Source organism: Aythya ferina (genome assembly GCF_964211825.1).
Source record: "Aythya ferina genome assembly, chromosome: 28".
Lineage (NCBI taxonomy): Eukaryota > Metazoa > Chordata > Aves > Anseriformes > Anatidae > Aythya > Aythya ferina.
In genome coordinates, this window is record NC_140325.1 from 3,640,497 (window position 1) to 3,657,322 (window position 16,826).

A 16,826-nucleotide genomic window follows, 5' to 3' on the forward strand; every position below is an offset into this window, starting at 1 on the left:
TTACTCAGGCTGTGTAGCATTCTTCAGGCTTTGGCTTTTTATGCTCTTTTTGCTGGAGGAGGTTTTGGAGACGATTTTCACACCTGGGTTGGTGCCTTTTGCACTTCCAGAGCTGAAATTCCCCCCTCCGGTGCTCAGCCCGCTGCTGCCGCCACTGCCACCTCCTCCGTAGCTAAGACTGCTAGGGATGCTGAGACTGCTGCCTCCTCCAAATCCTCCTCCAAGACTACCACCACCGCCGAGTCCAAGTCCTCCTCCATTTCCAAAGCTGTAGCCTCCACGGCCACCGCCTCCTCCAAGACCAAAACCGCTTCCACCGCCTCCTCCAAGACCAAAACCACTTCCACCACCTCCTCCAAGGCCAAAACCGCTTCCACCTCCTCCTCCAAGGCCAAAACCGCTTCCGCTGCCTCCTCCGCTTAGGCTCAGTCCACCAAATCCTCCTCCCAGGCCACCTCCACCAGCTGGTCCAGAGCTGGAGCTGATCACCGCTGCAGGAAGATACAACCAGAGGGTTGAACATCTGCTCTGGCAACCCCCTAGTTCCAGAAAGCACCATCATCGGGACTTGGACCCATGGGACTTGAACCCAACTTCTGTCCCCACCCGCTACTGGCTCTGGTAGGCTCTGAATGTCTTACATGGAGCAATTGGGTAAAACCTCCCTTTTCCCAGGGTTGCTCAAAGGCTCTGCTCCCAATGGGCCCAAGGCACAATGAGCACAGTGATACTTACAGTAGCTGATGGGGTTGAGTCCCTCGCCGCTCAGCCTGTTGGAGGGCAGACAAAGGGGAGGTCAGAGACAAAGTACAGAGGCAGGTGGGGAAACCAATCTGCTGGCAGGGGAACAGTGATGTTCACTATTCCTTCTGCAGGGATTTTGTTCCCACCTGCTCTCCTCTCCCTCCAGCAGCTTCCTGTAGGTCGCGATCTCGATGTCCAGGGCCAGCTTGACGTTCATCAGCTCCTGGTACTCACGCAGCTGCCGGGCCATGTCAGCTTTGGCTTTCTGTAGGGCATCTTCCAGCTCTGTCATCTTTGCTTTGGCATCCTTGAGGGCCAGCTCCCCACGCTCCTCGGAGTCTCCGATGGCCGTTTGCAGCGTGGCACACTGCAAGGGGAGGGGTTGGAACTCCTGACTGCTGCTTGTCTCTTTGGGTAAGACTCAGCCAAGGAAGAAAACTGTTCTGGCCAGGGTGTTTATGAGCAACAGTTAAGACTGGGGTCATTCTACCATAGCTAGCATTGCTGGAGTTGAAATGCCAATCTACAAGAATGATTTTGTGCATGGTGTGGTGCAGTACCCTTTCTGGTACATCATGCTCTGCGGCTGCTGATGTCTCTCCAATCAGTAGTGTGGTGCCAGACAGCAGAGAGCTGCTAAGGGACCACAGAGCAGTGCTCTGTGGGCATCTTTTGCCATTCCTACCTGGTTCCTCGTGTTCTCTATCTCTGCCCGGATCCTCTGGATCAGCCGGTTGAGCTCAGAGATTTCCCCCTTGGTGTTGCGCAGGTCATCCCCGTGCTTCCCAGCTGTGGCCTGCAGCTCTTCATACTGAGGTTCAGGAGGAAGAGTGAACAGTCTGAGCTCTCCAAGCAGGCAAGATGTGGCTTAAACAGCCTCACACAGGGACAGCAGTGACTTTTCCCAAAAATACATCCACGGCATCCAGGGGTCTGCTCACCTTGGTTTGGTACCAAGCCTCTGCCTCAGCCCGGCTCCTGTTGGCAATGTCTTCGTACTGAGATTTAACTTCGGCTATGATGCTGCTGAGGTCCAGGTCCCGGTTGTTGTCCATTGACAGAATGACAGCAGTGTCGGACACTTGCGCGCTGAGCTGAGCCAGCTCCTGTGGGGAAGCACACAGGGTTCCGTGCCAGCTGTACTTACCTCTTCATGCGCCACGGAATGGCAGTCACTGCCCGGGGTGGCAGCAGGATGGAAATCAGGGGAGGGGGTGTCTGTACCGCATCATAGAGGGCTCGAAGGAAGTTGAGTTCATCGGTCAGCGCATCCACCTTGGCCTCCAGCTCCACCTTATTCATGTAAGCAGCATCCACATCCTGGAAAAGAACAACTATGGGCCTGTCTGCATCACCTGGTAGCTCTTTTTTAGCTCAGCCAAGGACTGACCAAGCCCAGAAATGGGCTTGGGACCTGGGATTCCTTGGGACCTGGAATTCCTGGCATTGCCAAGCATCTTCATTTCTACGTGGTCTGTTCAGCCCAGGTGAGCATGTACATTGTAGGACAAGAATTTACTTCCATCCTCTTTCAACTCCCTTCATTCCTTTCCCCCAAAACCATAACTCAACTGTCAGCTTTTAAAGGAGAAGGATGCAGCTCCATGAGATCTCCCACCCTCTAGGGCTCTCCCAGCCTATGCAATGCTCAGCATCCGTTAAAACTCCTGTCTCACCCACCTTCTTCAGCACCACAAATTCATTCTCTGCTGCTGTGCGTCGGTTGATTTCCTCTTCATATCTAGAGGGGTAAAGGGAAAGACGTGCTGGATCATGTCTCAATAAACAGAAAAGTTGTACAGGGAGGACTACGAGATTATTTGGGCTGGGTATGACGTTTTAAGTAAAGCAGTTGCAGAGGGTTTTCCTTTGCAAGTCTCATCACAAGTTGTCATGTCCTGGCTGAGCCTGCATTTTCTGATTGGAAAAAATTGATGGACCATTTTTCCCCTGTTGTGCCAGAAGGCAGGGGTTTTGCAGGGACAGGTCCCTCATGAGAGCTGTTTATTAGAGGGAGATTCATCAGGTGACCTGTTACGGACTAGAGCACAGACTGGAGATCCTTTTTTTTCTCTTTCTCATAGAAAGTTTGATGAATATCTCAGACTAGGTGCTTGTCCTTGAGAAAGCTAGGTTTAAGTGAGATGAATCCTACTGCCTAATGCTAAACTGAACCATTTGCATCCCATTTCACCCCAGGCTGCCTGGATGTGCCACTGAACAGGCACTCACTTGTTCTTGAAATCCTCAACAAGGTCTTGCATGTTCTTCAGCTCCCCATCCATGCGTCCTCTCTCGTTGAGCAGGTTGGCCAGCTGCTTTTTCAGGTTGTTGATGTAAGCCTCGAAGAGTGGGTCCAGGTTGTTTTTGCCTGCACTGGTTTTTTGACCCTGGTCCTGCAGGAGGGTCCATTTGGTCTCAAGCACCTTGTTCTGCTGCTCCAGGAAGCGGACCTGAGCATTGGGAAGCAGAAGGGGGTTAGCATAATAAGCCTGTGAGGGTGCTGATGGCCAAGGGGCAGTAACTGGGACTGATGAATAGCACAAACCAAGTGAATCCCAAACCAGGAGTGTTAAATCCAGCTGTGAATATCATCCAGATTACCCAGTGCTATGTTTGCCCATCCAGTAGCTAAGCAAATTTGCCACTGGTGGACAATTCTAATTAGAGACAATTTAATTCAGGAAGCCAATGAGTAATCATTAGAAAATGTGGGTTCAGCTCTTTCATCACTTGCTTTCTTTAACATCCTTCGTTTTTTCCTTCTTTGCAAGTGATATTTATCTTCCTTCATTAATGCTAATATTGAGTGCTACAGGTTAAAAGACAGGTACTTAATTGCCTTTTCTATTGCTCATGTGTACTACATATAAGGTATTTAGACAAAGAAAAGCTGAGAAAGGACTTAAGTTGAGTCTATATAAGAAGGACCTTAGCTTTCAGACAATAAAGCTGGACACAAGAAGCAGCACCTCTGCTGTGATTCCTTGCAGAGACAGCTAGGCTAAGCAACTGGCTTACTGTAATTTGAGATAATTTATTTCTCAGGCACAAAACCTGAATCCTTGTTACTAGTTTTCAAGGTCTAGCTTTCTGCCTTGTAACTGTTCAGAAGTAGGCTCTTTTTTGATTACTTTATTAAAACATGCAGATAGGAAATATGCAATAGACTGAAGATTTCTGAAGCCGTATTTTTGTAGATACAAGACTGTCTTGCTCCCTAGCACGGTTCCACAGCGCTTGGTGAAATCTCACCTTGTCAATGAAAGAAGCAAATTTGTTGTTGAGGGTCTTGATTTGCTCCTTCTCATCTTTCCGCACCTGCTGGATGTTTGGGTCGATCTCCAGGTTCAGGGGTGCCAGGAGACTCTGGTTGACCGTCACTTCTTGGATGGTACCGACTCCCGGTGGGCCACCACCAAATCCCGCTGGACTCCTGCCACCACCCAGCCCTCCACCAAGTCCTCCCAGGCCCCCTGCTCCACCAAAGCCAAACCCTCCACCACCTCCCTGTCCCCCACCAAAGCCAAGCCCACCAGCACCTCCACCCAAGCCATATCCGCCACCTCCACCACCGAGACCAAGTCCAAAACCACCGCCAGCTCCGCCGCCACCAAGTCCACCGCCGCCACCGGCTCCACCCCCGAAAACAGTCCTGTAGCTGCTTCCAACCCCGATGGATATCCTCTTGGTACCACCAAGGTTGTAGAGGCTCCTGCTGCCGAACCCACCGCCACCGCCACCTCCTCCAATGAGCCTTCCAAAACCTCCTCCACCTCCGCCAGATCGTGCCACAGACATCGAACTGAAGCCAGCCCTGTTGCCACTGGGAATGACGGCTGAGGCAGCGCTGTAAGATCTGCCTCCACCGCCGGCTCTCATGCTGTACGTCTGCCGGTTCATCGCAGCAGGAGATCACGGCCTGGCACAGGCACAAAGCAGCAAGCTGGGAGAGTGCAGCTCTCTGATGGAAGGGGGTGCAGGATGCCCTTTTTATCCCTCTGGGGATCTGGGCTTGGTTGCATGGAAGTCCAGAGATCAATTTAGTGCCTTCATGGTTTTGACATGCCAGGCAGCCAGCTGTCTTCTTGAAACTTGTTAAACAGTGATTGCACTCAAACACACCTCTTGGAGCCAGTGTGAATCTGCTCAGCTAGAAGAGTTATCTAACTGTGATTTCTGGCAGGAATTGCTCAGCCCTATTGCAAAGCTGCTATATGCTTGCAGAGCATTTAATTTCCTTTCTGCAAAGCCAAATAAATGAAACAAAAAAGGGTGAAAAAGATAAATAGCTACCCTGATACTCCTACCCTACTTGCAAGATGTAGTAGATCAGTGTGGAGCTTAGTGGAGGCTCCTCTGAAGTAACTTGAATGAAAGGTAGTGAAACTAAAACGGCTAAAACTGAACAAAAATATTTCATCTGAATGAAAATATTTCATTTCTTTGCCCAAAGGCAAAGTGCAGGTGTGATGTTCATGAAGCCTGACATCTCATTCAGGGCTCTAATTTATCCAGTTGCCCTTGACTGTTCACACTTGTTGGGCAGAGACCATCTTTTGAGCTGACTCAATACCTATCACAAAGAGGTCCTGATCCATGATTTTCCTCTGAGACACTATATTTGAGTGTCATCTCGAATTTTGACCATTTAATATTAGGTGTTTAGTCTATGGCAGGTTTTCTAGGCTGCCTTTCTAGACATATTGGCATCTCCAGAAGACAATTCCATCTCACCCAGAGGTGGCCCTTGCATTGTCTCCAGTCATCTGATGATATGGCTGATACATTTCCATCTTGATCTGAAAAACATTTCAACGAAAGAGGCAGATTTTCTGAAAAATGTTGCCCAGCTTTGTGGAATTGTATTATTTGCATGTTTAACTTTAGGGTGCAATCGGTCCTGAATTTCTAGCTCTTTACAGGTGCTATTTCTTTTTGAAATCTTTGAACCTTTCCATTCAAAATGCAGCCAAAAGCAAAGATTTAACCAGCATGAAAAATACTCCCACAAATTCTGTTTATTTTATTTCCTGACGTCCTTGGGAAAGAAGAGCAAAGTCAATAGGGTGTGGTAGCATTTTCTGGCCTCTCAGTCTGTGTGGAACTGCAATGTTTACAGTATTTTATTCTTCATGTTTAAAAGTTCTGTTCATTTTCAGCATGTTGTTCTCCTGCTGGCATTGCCCGTGCTGTGCGCATGACTAGGGCTTAAACATCTGCCTCTGTGTTTGCAGGACAGGACTCCACATGCCTTCGAAATTCACTCATGTGCCCCAGTGGCACAAAATCATTAAGTATGAGCTAAAGTCCCACTGGCATCTCTGGAAGAAAAATTAAGCAGGTGCTTCGTGTCCTACCAACTACAGAAGATCAAATGTCTGATGATCCCTGGAGAAATGCTGCCAGTCAGGCTCAAACCAGGACAGTTGGGTCACTCAGACTGAATTTGAACATTGCAGTATGAAATTCCTGGTTGGTGCACATCGGCTTGCTTCTCTCTGGAAGAATGTTGGGCTGAAGCTACCTGGGATGTTACCTGAAATTTATGAACGTCTTCATGATTTGCATAAAATTCAAAGCCCAGGTGCGATGGGAAAATGAGATCGTCTTCATGCTTTCTTGACCCCAGTAAGGGCAGATTGTCCTGAAGCTGACAAACAAGTTCTGATCAGATATTAGAGGTGAATGAATATAATGGCATTAAGGGAGGGGCTGCCAGAAGAAAGAGGGAATTGTCATTTTAGGCTCCCACACTTGTCTTCTTTCAGCCCGCTGTCACAAGGTATGCGAGGCTGGGGGAGATGCACCATTTCTTTACTGGGCTTGTTTATTGTGTGCAGGAGCTGGCATTTGTGGGCTCCGTACCCAGGGGCAGATGTGGCTTTTCACACCTGTCTGTTTGGATCAGCTCTGCTAGTCTCCACCAAACAGCAGAGGTACACATCCCGAATGACACCGAGTGGGATTTAGCTCCAACCACCCCCAAAATGTCCTCAATCTGGACTGCTGGCCTTTTTTTTTTTTTTTTTTTTTTTTTTTTTCTCCAAAACAACCTGTTCTACTTGAATGTCTCCAGGCAGGCAGCAAAAACCATGAGTTTTGCAATTCTGGGGAGTTGAGAAGGGCAGGGACGATTAAAGGCATTCTCCCAGAAATGCAAGAGCTGCTGGGCCACTTTGGTACCCTGGGGAGCCGTCTGGTTATTGGTGTGCACTCTTTGCTTTGCAGGGAGGTGATCAGAATACATTATGAGCTGTTAGGGCACTGGCATCTTCTTGTTGGGTGTTTCAGCTTGTTATTTACATACAAATGAGATGAAGTCCGAGTCATATGCAATGAGACAGAAAAGCTGAAGATAACCATTTCGGAAGACATCCTCGTTAGGTGGGTGGGTTTTGCCTTCTCGGCAAGGGATGATCTGTTTGGATTTCACCACCCACCAACCCAGACAGTGCTGCTAAGCCATATTGTTTGTTAAAACATAATTAGCAATCTGCTCCAAGGTGACCACATCCCATAAACCTTTGTGCTTTCTGTCCGAAAAGCCCAGCAGACGCAGGGAGCCCAAACCCACCACGAGAGCAGCAGTGGTGGATGCTCAGCTGCTAGGAACCGGCGGTGGGTGCATCCCCATGGCACTGGCACGGGCAGGCTGAGCCCGGCAGGGTGGCTGAGCTCCTCCGTCAGGGAGCGAGACGTGGTCGGATGGGGCAGACGAGCCATGAGTCAGCAGCAAAGTCTAGGAAGCGGAGCAGGAAGTCAGGAAATAAATTGTGACATCCACTGCTCAGTCCACCTTTCAGGGGGTAAATTAACCTGCCCACACCCTGCGCTGCTTCCAGACTGGGAGAAGAGAGACAGATTTCTCCAAAGGGCAATTCGGAGTGCAGATGTCTCGGGGGTTTTTGGTGGTGCCTGAGCAAGCCGTGGGAGGGAAGCAGCCGTCGGGGGCGGACGGTTTTCCTGGCAGGCAGCTGCGCATCCAGCTGTGGTGAGAGCCACCACGGCAAACCCTTTCCAGTCGTGATGCAGAGACCTTCCTGCGGGTCTCCACACCTTGGAAACTGGGGACCCTCATACAGAAAAAGGATGAGGCAACCTGACCTTACCTGAAGCTCAGCCACCTGAAAGGAATTCTGCCTTCCTTGGTGTCAGGGGGTGACACCTGTCTGCAGCCCATGGCCCCTGATGTTTGTGTAGGCTTGGGTGTTTGACAGAAGGTGGGTGTTCAAGGAGACAGGGCCTGCTGCTGTATTTTGGAAAGGCAGAGTTTTTTTTCATTTGAAAATTAACCTACTCTTGTGAGAGGGCTTCAGTTTGGTTGGTTGGTTTTTTGCTTCCACCTGAGCTGGTTCTCACTGATTGCTTTAAACGGGGGCCTGGCTGCTTTTTGTTCTGCCTCCAGAGATCCCAAGGGAGCTGCACATCCCACAAGAGGTTAAATTCCCTGCTTAATGCTGAGTTTCCAGACTTCCTTGTGACCACGCTCATCTCTGGATGAAATAAAGGTATGCAAAAGTGCATCAGGAAGGAGAGCAAACAAAGTCTCTGAAAACTTTGTTAAAACTTCACATCTTTTGAGCTACAATCCCCACCCTTGTGGAGTTTCATGTCTGAGAAAACATCCCTGCTTTTGTAAGGGCAGGGAGGGAAATAAAACCCATGAAGCAGAGCATGAATTATGCATGTAGTTTATTGAAGGTACAGCTGAAAGTTTGGAGTAAGCGAAGGATAATCAACTGTTCACTTACACATTAAAAGCGTTAAATCCGTCTATCTAGTACACACACAGGAAAAACAACGCATGCATTTAACTACAGAAATATAAGGTGCTCGTCAGTGTGTAATTAAAATCTGCTCTACCAAACCTGGTGTAGCAACTTGGACCAATTTACATAACCATTACCAACCCTCTCATAAACAGGAAAAATTGGATTTTCTGGTGTCATTAAAGAAGCCAAAATAATGGCTTCAGCTCCATCTTGGACAATTTCAGATGTGGCTTCTCTTTCTGAAATCGGGATGACCAAATTTTTAATCCTTTTGCAATAGCTGTGTTAGGGAAAGCAAATCCCTGTGGAAAAGGGGTTGAGCAAAGAGCCAGAATGATGCGAGCAGACAGCTCTAGCCTGTCTGAAATGAAAATCTCACCTGGCTGAGGTCTTGGGGGGTTGGTTTCCCCCCCCCCCGCCCCCCCGGAGGACTGTGAAAGAGAAGGTGGGTTGTGATCATGCAAACCGTTTTCGGCAGAGCTACCAACCTAATTGCGTGCGTGTGGGCAGTGTGTGGTTGTGTGCTTCAGCTGTCAGAAGGAAGGGGAATACTGTTTTATTGCAGAAATGCTGATTATTTTAAAATGTGCTGCGGCGTCGCCCTTCTGGACCTCTACCGGGTTGTTCTCACCACGCGCACGGCTGTGCTGTATCTGCTCCCGGCGCCGCACACCCCAGGGCCGGGGATGATGACGGCTCCTGGGCTGCACTGCTCCACACCGGCACACACCACGTTCCCCAGGTTGGCCACGCCGGGGGCACACTGCACCCCCTCGGCACCGGTGATCACCTCCCGGCCCACGCAGCTCACCGCGCTCCTGGCCCCAAAGCCGCCCCCCACCCGAGGGAGACAGTCCACGCTGCGGGTGCTAAAGCCGGCGTTGCTGACTCCGAAGGAGGAGACCACCCCCAAGCCCGCGCCGGCTCCTCCCGTCTTGACGGCGCATTTGCCTCCGATTCCAGATAGGGATCGGCACTCCCCGACCGTGCCCCCGCCGCTGACCACGGCTGCGAGAGAAAAACAGGTCCCGTGTCACTCCCAGAGCAGCTCAAGCCCGGCTCATAAGGAAACTTACAAGCTTAAAAGGGAAGGAAGGGGATGATTCGTTGGCTTACCTACGCTCACCGGGTTGCCAGTGCATATCCTGTTGGAAAAGACATGTCTCAAAGATGTGCTTAGGGAAATGTTCCCCAAACAAATGAGCAAATGGAGATGCCACCCAGTTATCGCCTCCTTAGAAACCCTGCAAATCTTTCAGCTTTTCTGTGTACCTGGGTGTCCCTATTGCTCGCTGAACAACTGTGGGGTTGGACCCCTAAATCCCATGGATGTCTGAATATCCCATCCCTATCCATTTGTCCTGCAAAAGGGGGATCTGAATGGCACGCCTGGTGTGCTGCAATCCAGCTGCCTTGGGAGGATGAGGAGGGAACAGAAGCAGCACTCCTCCCTGCACTCATGGGGAGAGAAAAGGGACATTGTTCTGCTCTGCACCCATGGGGAGCTGCAGCCACCCAGCATTTCTCATGCCTCCCCTGCTGGGTTTCGCCAGGCATCTCTGCAAGCTGCAGCTGAGGAGACACCTACCTGCTCTCTTCTCCTTCCAGCAGTGTCCTGTAAGTGGCAATCTCAATGTCCAGGGCCAGCTTGACGTTCAGCAGCTCCTGGTAGTCCCTCAGCAAGCATGCCATCTTGTCCTTGGCCTGCTGCAGAGCAGTCTGCAGGTCAATCAGCTTCTGCCGGGCATCCTTGAGGGCGCAGTCGCCCCGCTGCTCAGCGTCACAGATGGCTGTCTGCAGCGCTGAGATCTGCGAACGGTGACAGATGAGAGGGTGCTTGGCTGTGACATGGAGAGCATCTCTGCAGAGCTGCACATTGATCCCCTTTGTTTCTCAGTTAGGAACTGCCAGAGCCTAGATTTTGGCTGGACCCCTGCTATGGCCAAGCTCTTTGGGATAACAAGTGAGGGATGTGTTGGCTGCACCCCATAGGGAGCATGCAGCCAACATCATTTCTGCTCTAGCCAAGACAAGTGGCTTCTGCTGGGTGGAAATAAATACTCCTCCTTGCCTATCTTCAGCCTCAAGATGAGAAGCTACGAATGCAAACTCTGGCGGGGGCAGGGGTTTCTGTGCAGCCTTGCAGGCTAGGAGCTGGTGAGGACGAAGCCCTTTGATGCACACCCATGCACTCAGCCCTTTGTCCTACCTGTTTCTTCACGTTATCTGACTCGCACTGCAGCTTCTGGATCATCCTGTTCAGCTCGGCTATCTCGCTCTGGTTGTTTCTCAGGTCGTCACAGAACTTGCCACGGCTGCTGTGGAGCTCCTCCAGCTGCGGTGCAGGAAGAAGGTGACGTTAAGCGCCTGAATCGCCCCTTCCAGGGAAGGTGGGGATGCTCCGGAGCTGCACCAACGCTGGTGCTCCAGGGAAGCACCCAGATGTGACCTCAGCCTGGACAAGGCAACAGCCCCGTGTGGGCCCTAAGCACTTGCCCTTTGGGAAGGGGATGGTGTTCCTGGCGGGTGTGCACAGAGGAGACCTCTCTGGAGCAGCATCATGATCTGCTAGGTTCTGTTTTGATGGAGAATTTGTAAAACACGTTTTTAGGTGGTTTGGGTTTTTTTTTGTTTCTTTTGGCATGAGTCTCTTGAGCAAATTACAGTGCATGCACACCATGGGGTTCATGAAGGACAGAAATGGTCCTCAGGGTTCTGTTGGCCAGGGGATTTCATTGCCATCTGTGCTGGTGGTGTGTATACTCACTCTGGTTTGGTAGAAAGCCTCCACTTCAGCCTTGCTCTTCTGGGCAATCTCCTCATAGCAGCACTCAACACTTTTGATGATGCCCTCCATGTCCAGGTCACGGCTGTTGTCCATTTGCACGATGACTGAGGTGTCACAGAGCTGACAATCCAGCTGAGCTCTCTCCTGCAAGATCCATCACAGGTCAGTGACCCAGCAAAGGGGGGGTCTGGAGAGAAAATGTATGGCTGGGGAAGGTTGTCCCATGAATGCCCAGCTGGGGTATGGGGTCCTCCAGATGGCTGGCTGGTTTCCAGCAAGAGCTGGCAGCCAGGACCTGTTGTTGGCACAATATGGGATTGCTGCAGGTAATTCCCCAAGGAGGGTGGGGAGTCCTGGTGGAGCAACTCGCTTGGATGCAGCCCGGTGTTGCCAGCTGCGTCAGCAGTTCTGTGGGCTGTGCATCCCTCGGGGTGAGTGCTTTGGGCACTGCAGACTCCCGGGAAGTATTTGGTTAGAAAAGGTGGAAAGCAAACACGGTGTCCCCTGTGTGTTCTGTTAGGAACTTGCTATGTTTTGGACAAAAGCCAATGTATTATGACTTAAGAAGCTAAAAAAGTGAAATGCTAAAAATATCTGTGTTTTCAAGAGTGAGATGTTTCCATGGCTCCAGGCATGGTTTGGATGAGAATTATAGGGGCTTTTTTCATGCAAAAGTTCCCTCCTTTTGCAGTCAGGAGACCACCAAATCCACCCTGTGCCTGCCCAAAGCGTGTGTAACAGCATTGCTACCAAACACATAAAGAGATATAGATTTTTTTGGATGCACCTGTAGGATTTTCAGAAAAGACACCTTTCCCTGTGTTGAGTCTGCTGCAGCAAATGAGTGCGCTCTTACCTCAGCATAGATGCACTTCAGGAACTCCAGCTGCTGCCGCAGGAGACCCACTCTCACCTCCAGCTCCTCCTTGGTCAGGTAGAGACAGTCCACATCCTGGAGAGACACCGTGGATTTGGTGAAAAGAGGTGAAGAAAAAAACACTGTGGCAAAGCCCCTTTTCTCTGTTAGATTTGGAAAAGCCTCTCCATGGCCAGCCCCTAAGGCTGCCTGGCTTTGCTTTATGCGTGCTTACAACCTGGCAGGGTTCACCAGGTGACCCAGATGGGTTGCCTCAATTTTGGGGCTATGCAATGAGGGTTCAGGCAGTGCCATGGTGCCGTGGCTTTCCATTTCACTCCCTGGCCCCACGCCCAGGTTTTGCATACACACCAGCCACCCTCAGCTGAGCTCACTGGTGCTGTCTATAGCACAACTCACCTTCTTCAGCACCACAAACTCGTTCTCCGCAGCCGTGCGCTTGTTGATCTCATCTTCATATCTGCAGGAGGAAAGGAGAGGGGTGGGCTGCTGAGTCCCGGTGGTCCCATCCCCACCACCCAAGCAGCCAGCACGGAAAGTGTGACTGAAACCAGGGCTTCTCCCTGTTTGCTTTGTACCTCTTATTAGAGTTTTGCTTTCTTGTTATTTTTTTTTCCTCTGTGCTGAGCTTTGTTCAGCAGTTTTAAATAGCCCACGCCAGCAGTATCGGTGGCTGGTGTGAGATGGCAGTAAATCAGGCCAAACCACTAGAAATGCCAAACCGTGTACCAAGCTGAAGGCTTGCTTTGCTGCTTCTAGCCCTGCTGCTGTGTGTGAGGTTTTTTGGAAGCATCCAGGACTCTGCTCTCAGCTTTATGGGGAGACTGTGGCCAAAGTGCCCCAAGGGAGGTCAGGAGCTTGAGCAACCTGTGAAACTCCATGGTGCCATGAAAAGGAAAGCCAGTGTGTAACGACCAAGTAATTGGGACCTGGAAGAACTTTCAGAAGATGAGTCTGACCTCCTTGGTGGTGGCTCAGTGAGAGAAAACATCTGAGAGGCTTGTCTGTAAGGTCTTTGGAGAAGACTACTCTTATATGCGTCCTATCACCAGCCACCGTGTGTCCTGGTTCACGGCTTAGTGCAGCACACAGGGAACTATTAAGGAATATCTGCATCTTAGATTAAAAAAAAACAATTCCCACATTTCCTCTGGGAAGAGGGAATGAACCCCAGTGGAGACTATGTGGATTAAGTGTGGGGTGAAAACAAATGGGCTGAGGGATCTGCGGGAATGGATGGCACTTGGGGCAGGAGATTTGAGGGAGCCACAGATGACATGGGAGATTTGATACAGCAAAACCACAGGGGAGTGCAGGAGTGCTAGGGAGAGGAAAAGAGGTTCCCTGTCTCTCACCCTCAGGAAATACTGCAGGGGGGGCTCTCCCAGTGCATCACCTGCACCTGAGATGCAGCAGTGGGACCCCAGCACAGAATCCAGCCCAGTGCTGGTGGGCCCTGCCCTGCTCCCTCCCTGTGCTCCAGTTTTTGAGCTGTCTGCTGCTGCTGCATTGGCTTCACGCTCCAAAAGTCTGCTCCAGGCCAGCCAACACCCCAACCTCCATATTCTCTCTGCATGCTACTTACTTGCACTTGTACTCTTGCACCAGGTCCCTCAGGCACCGCTCCTCATTTTCCAGCCTCTCCCGCTCCCCCAGCACACACTCCAGCTGCTTCCTCAGGTTGCAGATGAAATTCTCAAAAACAGGCTCCAGGTTTCTCCTAGAGGCCGGCAGGACGTACTGCTGCAGCAGCTCCCACTTGGTGGTCAGCACTTTGTTCTGCTGCTCCAGCAGCCGGACCTGGGGAAGGAAGAGATGCAAGAGTCATCCACACCTCTCATCCTGGGCAAAGGCACTTCAGATCCCTCCACTTCCAGGAGGAAAAAATAAAAATAAAATCAGAAATGCCAAAGGTTAAGTGCTGATTTCTCAGCAGCCTGAGTGAGAAGAGCATCTTCTCCCAGCTAAGCCCGGTGCCACCCAGGACTCCCGAGGCTGAACGACATCCATGCATTTGCTCTGTGTTGAGCCTGATCATCTCTTTGACCAAAGCAAGCTTCAACCAAACTCTGCCTCCTCCCTGTGACAACCGGCTGGAGGAGGATCATCTGCCTCCTCTGATGGGCTGATTAGAGTAATGAGTCTTTCCTGGTGCTAAAAGCGCCATCCAGGAGCTCATTTGAATGTATCTGATTTAAGCTCTAACCACGGATACTTATCATGCCTTTCACTTCTAGATTAAAGAGCTCTCTAGTACTTGGGAACCTTTATGTATCATGAATAAGTCATTTTCAATGGGAGGAAGTAGGGTGGCTCCTTTTACATGGGCTTGGTTGTTTCAGCTGCAGAACAGCTCACAAAGAAAATCAAGATCAGATGGAGCAAAGGTTCCTCTGCTCTTTGAAAAATCATTTTCTATAATGAATCTCTAAACAGCAATGAAAAACCCTTAGGCTTTGCTAAGGTAACAACAAGAAATTACATTTGTTTAGGAAATCGTAAAACTCTTTTGCCCTCAGAGTAGAGGGACAGAAAAAATAAAGTTGTTCATCTCATTTTAGCCAGACATCTATCTTTCTACTTCTGCAAGATGAAGTGAACTGTAAAAAAATACAACTCCCCTGGAGTTTATAGAAGTAGGATAGGAACTGAAGACAACACATGTCCTAGAAGCACAGCATTATCTAGGCTGGGAACAACCTTCTAGACCATTTCAGCGTCTCCGTCCCTCGTCTCCCAGGCTTTGACTTACTGCTGGAGCTGCTCCTGTTCTAGCTATTTAGCAGGCTGGTGACCATCAGGACATCAGATACCGTTGTGGTTGCCTTGGAACAAGGCTTACATCCAAGCAGTCTCCGTGTCGGGAGCATGGTCTACCAGAGCCATTGCAAGACATGGGGGCGCCGGGCGAAGCAGCCACTGGCTTGTCCCTAGAGACAGCCCGGAGAGCGGGGGCTCACCTTGTCGATGAAGCAGGCGAACTGGTTGTTGAGGTTCTTGATCTGCTCCTTCTCATGGGTCCGCACTTGGCACTCCTCGGGGTCGACCCCCACGCAGAGGGGCTTGAGGAGTTCCGGGTGGATGCTGACGCCCCGAATCCCCTCCGAGCGGCCTCCGCCGAGGCCGATGCCGATGCCGCCGCCATAGCCTCCCATCGCCACGCCGTCCCCAAGGCCTCTGAAGCTGCCCAGGCCCCCGTAGCCTCCGCAGTTACCAAACCCCACGACCGTGCCCACGCCAAAGCGGCCTCCGCCGTAAGCCACACCACAACGTCCCACGCCAGCGCCGCCGTAGACCCCGCTGCGGCAGCTGCCGCCGAAGGAAATCCTTTGCCCTCTCCCCAGGTCGCAGACGCTCCGGCTGCTGAAGCCACCGATCCCGCAGCGCCGTCCCGCCGGCTGGCAGACGGAGGCCGAGCTGCTGTTGGCCCTGCCGAGGCCGCACACGGCAGAGGCGGAGGAGAAGCCCCGTCTGCCCAGGAGGGAGCTGGAGGTGTAGCACTGCCGACTCATGGCGGCCGGGGAGCGGACACAGCGACGCAGCGGAGCGAGAGAGGAGCGGAGGGTGCAGGAAGGAGCTCTCCTTTGGCTTCTCTGAGGCACGGCCCGTCTCCTTATATACATTTCAGGAGGTGCCTGAGATGCAAAAATTTAATTTATCCACTGGGTTTGGTCTGCCTGGCAGCAAGGAATGGCTTCCAACATTTTAAACCCACAGCAAACACTTCTATCTCATATGAAATAATGTGGAAATTAAAATAAACTGCTTTGCTTGCAAGCTTCAGTTTCAGGACTTATATTTTACTTAATTAATCTGCTTCCTTATTGTGTAATTATAGTTTAGCAAAATAATTCAAGGAGTTTTTATTCATGGCTTGTTTACGGTTCGGTTTCACCACAGCGTTTAATTATGTTTCGGGACCTCCTGCAAAATGTCGCGGCGATGCCGCCTCTTCCAGGGTCTCTCGCCAGCTCAGGGCAGGCTCTTGAGCAACGGCGGGGAGCAGGAAGGCGGATCTGTCCCAGCGCGGCACTGACGCCGTTGGGAGCGTTCGTGTAAGCGTTCGTTTCTTCCTCCCATGGGTATGGCTGCGGCTCTCGCAGGCGGCTCGGTTGAAGCCCCGTGTGCTGGCAACCAAATAGGAGGAGAGGAGCCGCGTGGGGCCGGTGGTGGCTGCACCGGTGGAGCACGCGTGGGATGGTGCCGAGGCCGAATTTGGGGGGGATGCTGCGGGGAATGGGGTTCATGAAGTTGGGGCGCTGGTCTGGCTGGGCTGGGATGTGCCCCTTAGAATACATGGAACAGAAATATGTCATTTCTGGGAAGTGCTTCGCTGCAGATGCAGAGTGTTTATTGCCGAATTATATGCGTAGGGAAGGGGATAATCGTGTTTAGTATCTGGGTGTGATGTGAGTGGCGCGCGCGGCGAATTCACGCAAGTGATAGCTGGAGATGTAACAAAGAAGTGAAGCGAAGTGTTACAAACAGGTTGAGAAATGTTAGCCAGAGTGAACTTTTTTCCTCTTATTCCTGTGACACACCTATTCAACGTTAAATTATTCTAGTAATATCTGTTAATGAGAAGGCACCATACCTTCTTAATTAAAATTCTTTAAAAGATTTTTGAATTTGCTTGGAAACA

The 16,826-nt window shown here is 50.9% G+C and overlaps 2 protein-coding genes across 2 annotated transcripts; both read right to left on the reverse strand.

Moving 5' to 3' along the window:
* On the reverse strand, window positions 1-4,687 carry LOC311424744 (keratin, type II cytoskeletal 75-like; the record flags this gene model as incomplete). The annotated part of the gene is made up of 9 exons (XM_084500127.1): window positions 4,000-4,687; window positions 2,977-3,197; window positions 2,425-2,485; window positions 1,969-2,064; window positions 1,686-1,850; window positions 1,430-1,555; window positions 891-1,111; window positions 736-770; window positions 1-491 (listed from the first exon to the last, which is right to left on the reverse strand). The coding sequence occupies exons 1-9, from the start codon at window positions 4,645-4,647 to the stop codon at window positions 1-3; spliced, it is 2,064 nt and encodes a 687-aa protein (XP_084356253.1). The 5' UTR covers window positions 4,648-4,687.
* A 3,735-nt stretch (window positions 4,688-8,422) lies between these two features.
* On the reverse strand, window positions 8,423-15,696 carry LOC311424787 (keratin, type II cytoskeletal 4-like; the record flags this gene model as incomplete). Its single annotated transcript, XM_084500200.1, has 9 exons — window positions 8,423-9,527; window positions 9,636-9,664; window positions 10,108-10,328; window positions 10,729-10,854; window positions 11,287-11,451; window positions 12,164-12,259; window positions 12,584-12,644; window positions 13,770-13,984; window positions 15,145-15,696. 9 exons carry the CDS (start codon window positions 15,694-15,696, stop codon window positions 9,133-9,135), a joined length of 1,860 nt encoding a protein of 619 aa, XP_084356326.1. The 3' UTR covers window positions 8,423-9,132.
* Between the last annotated feature and the right edge of the window lie 1,130 nt (window positions 15,697-16,826).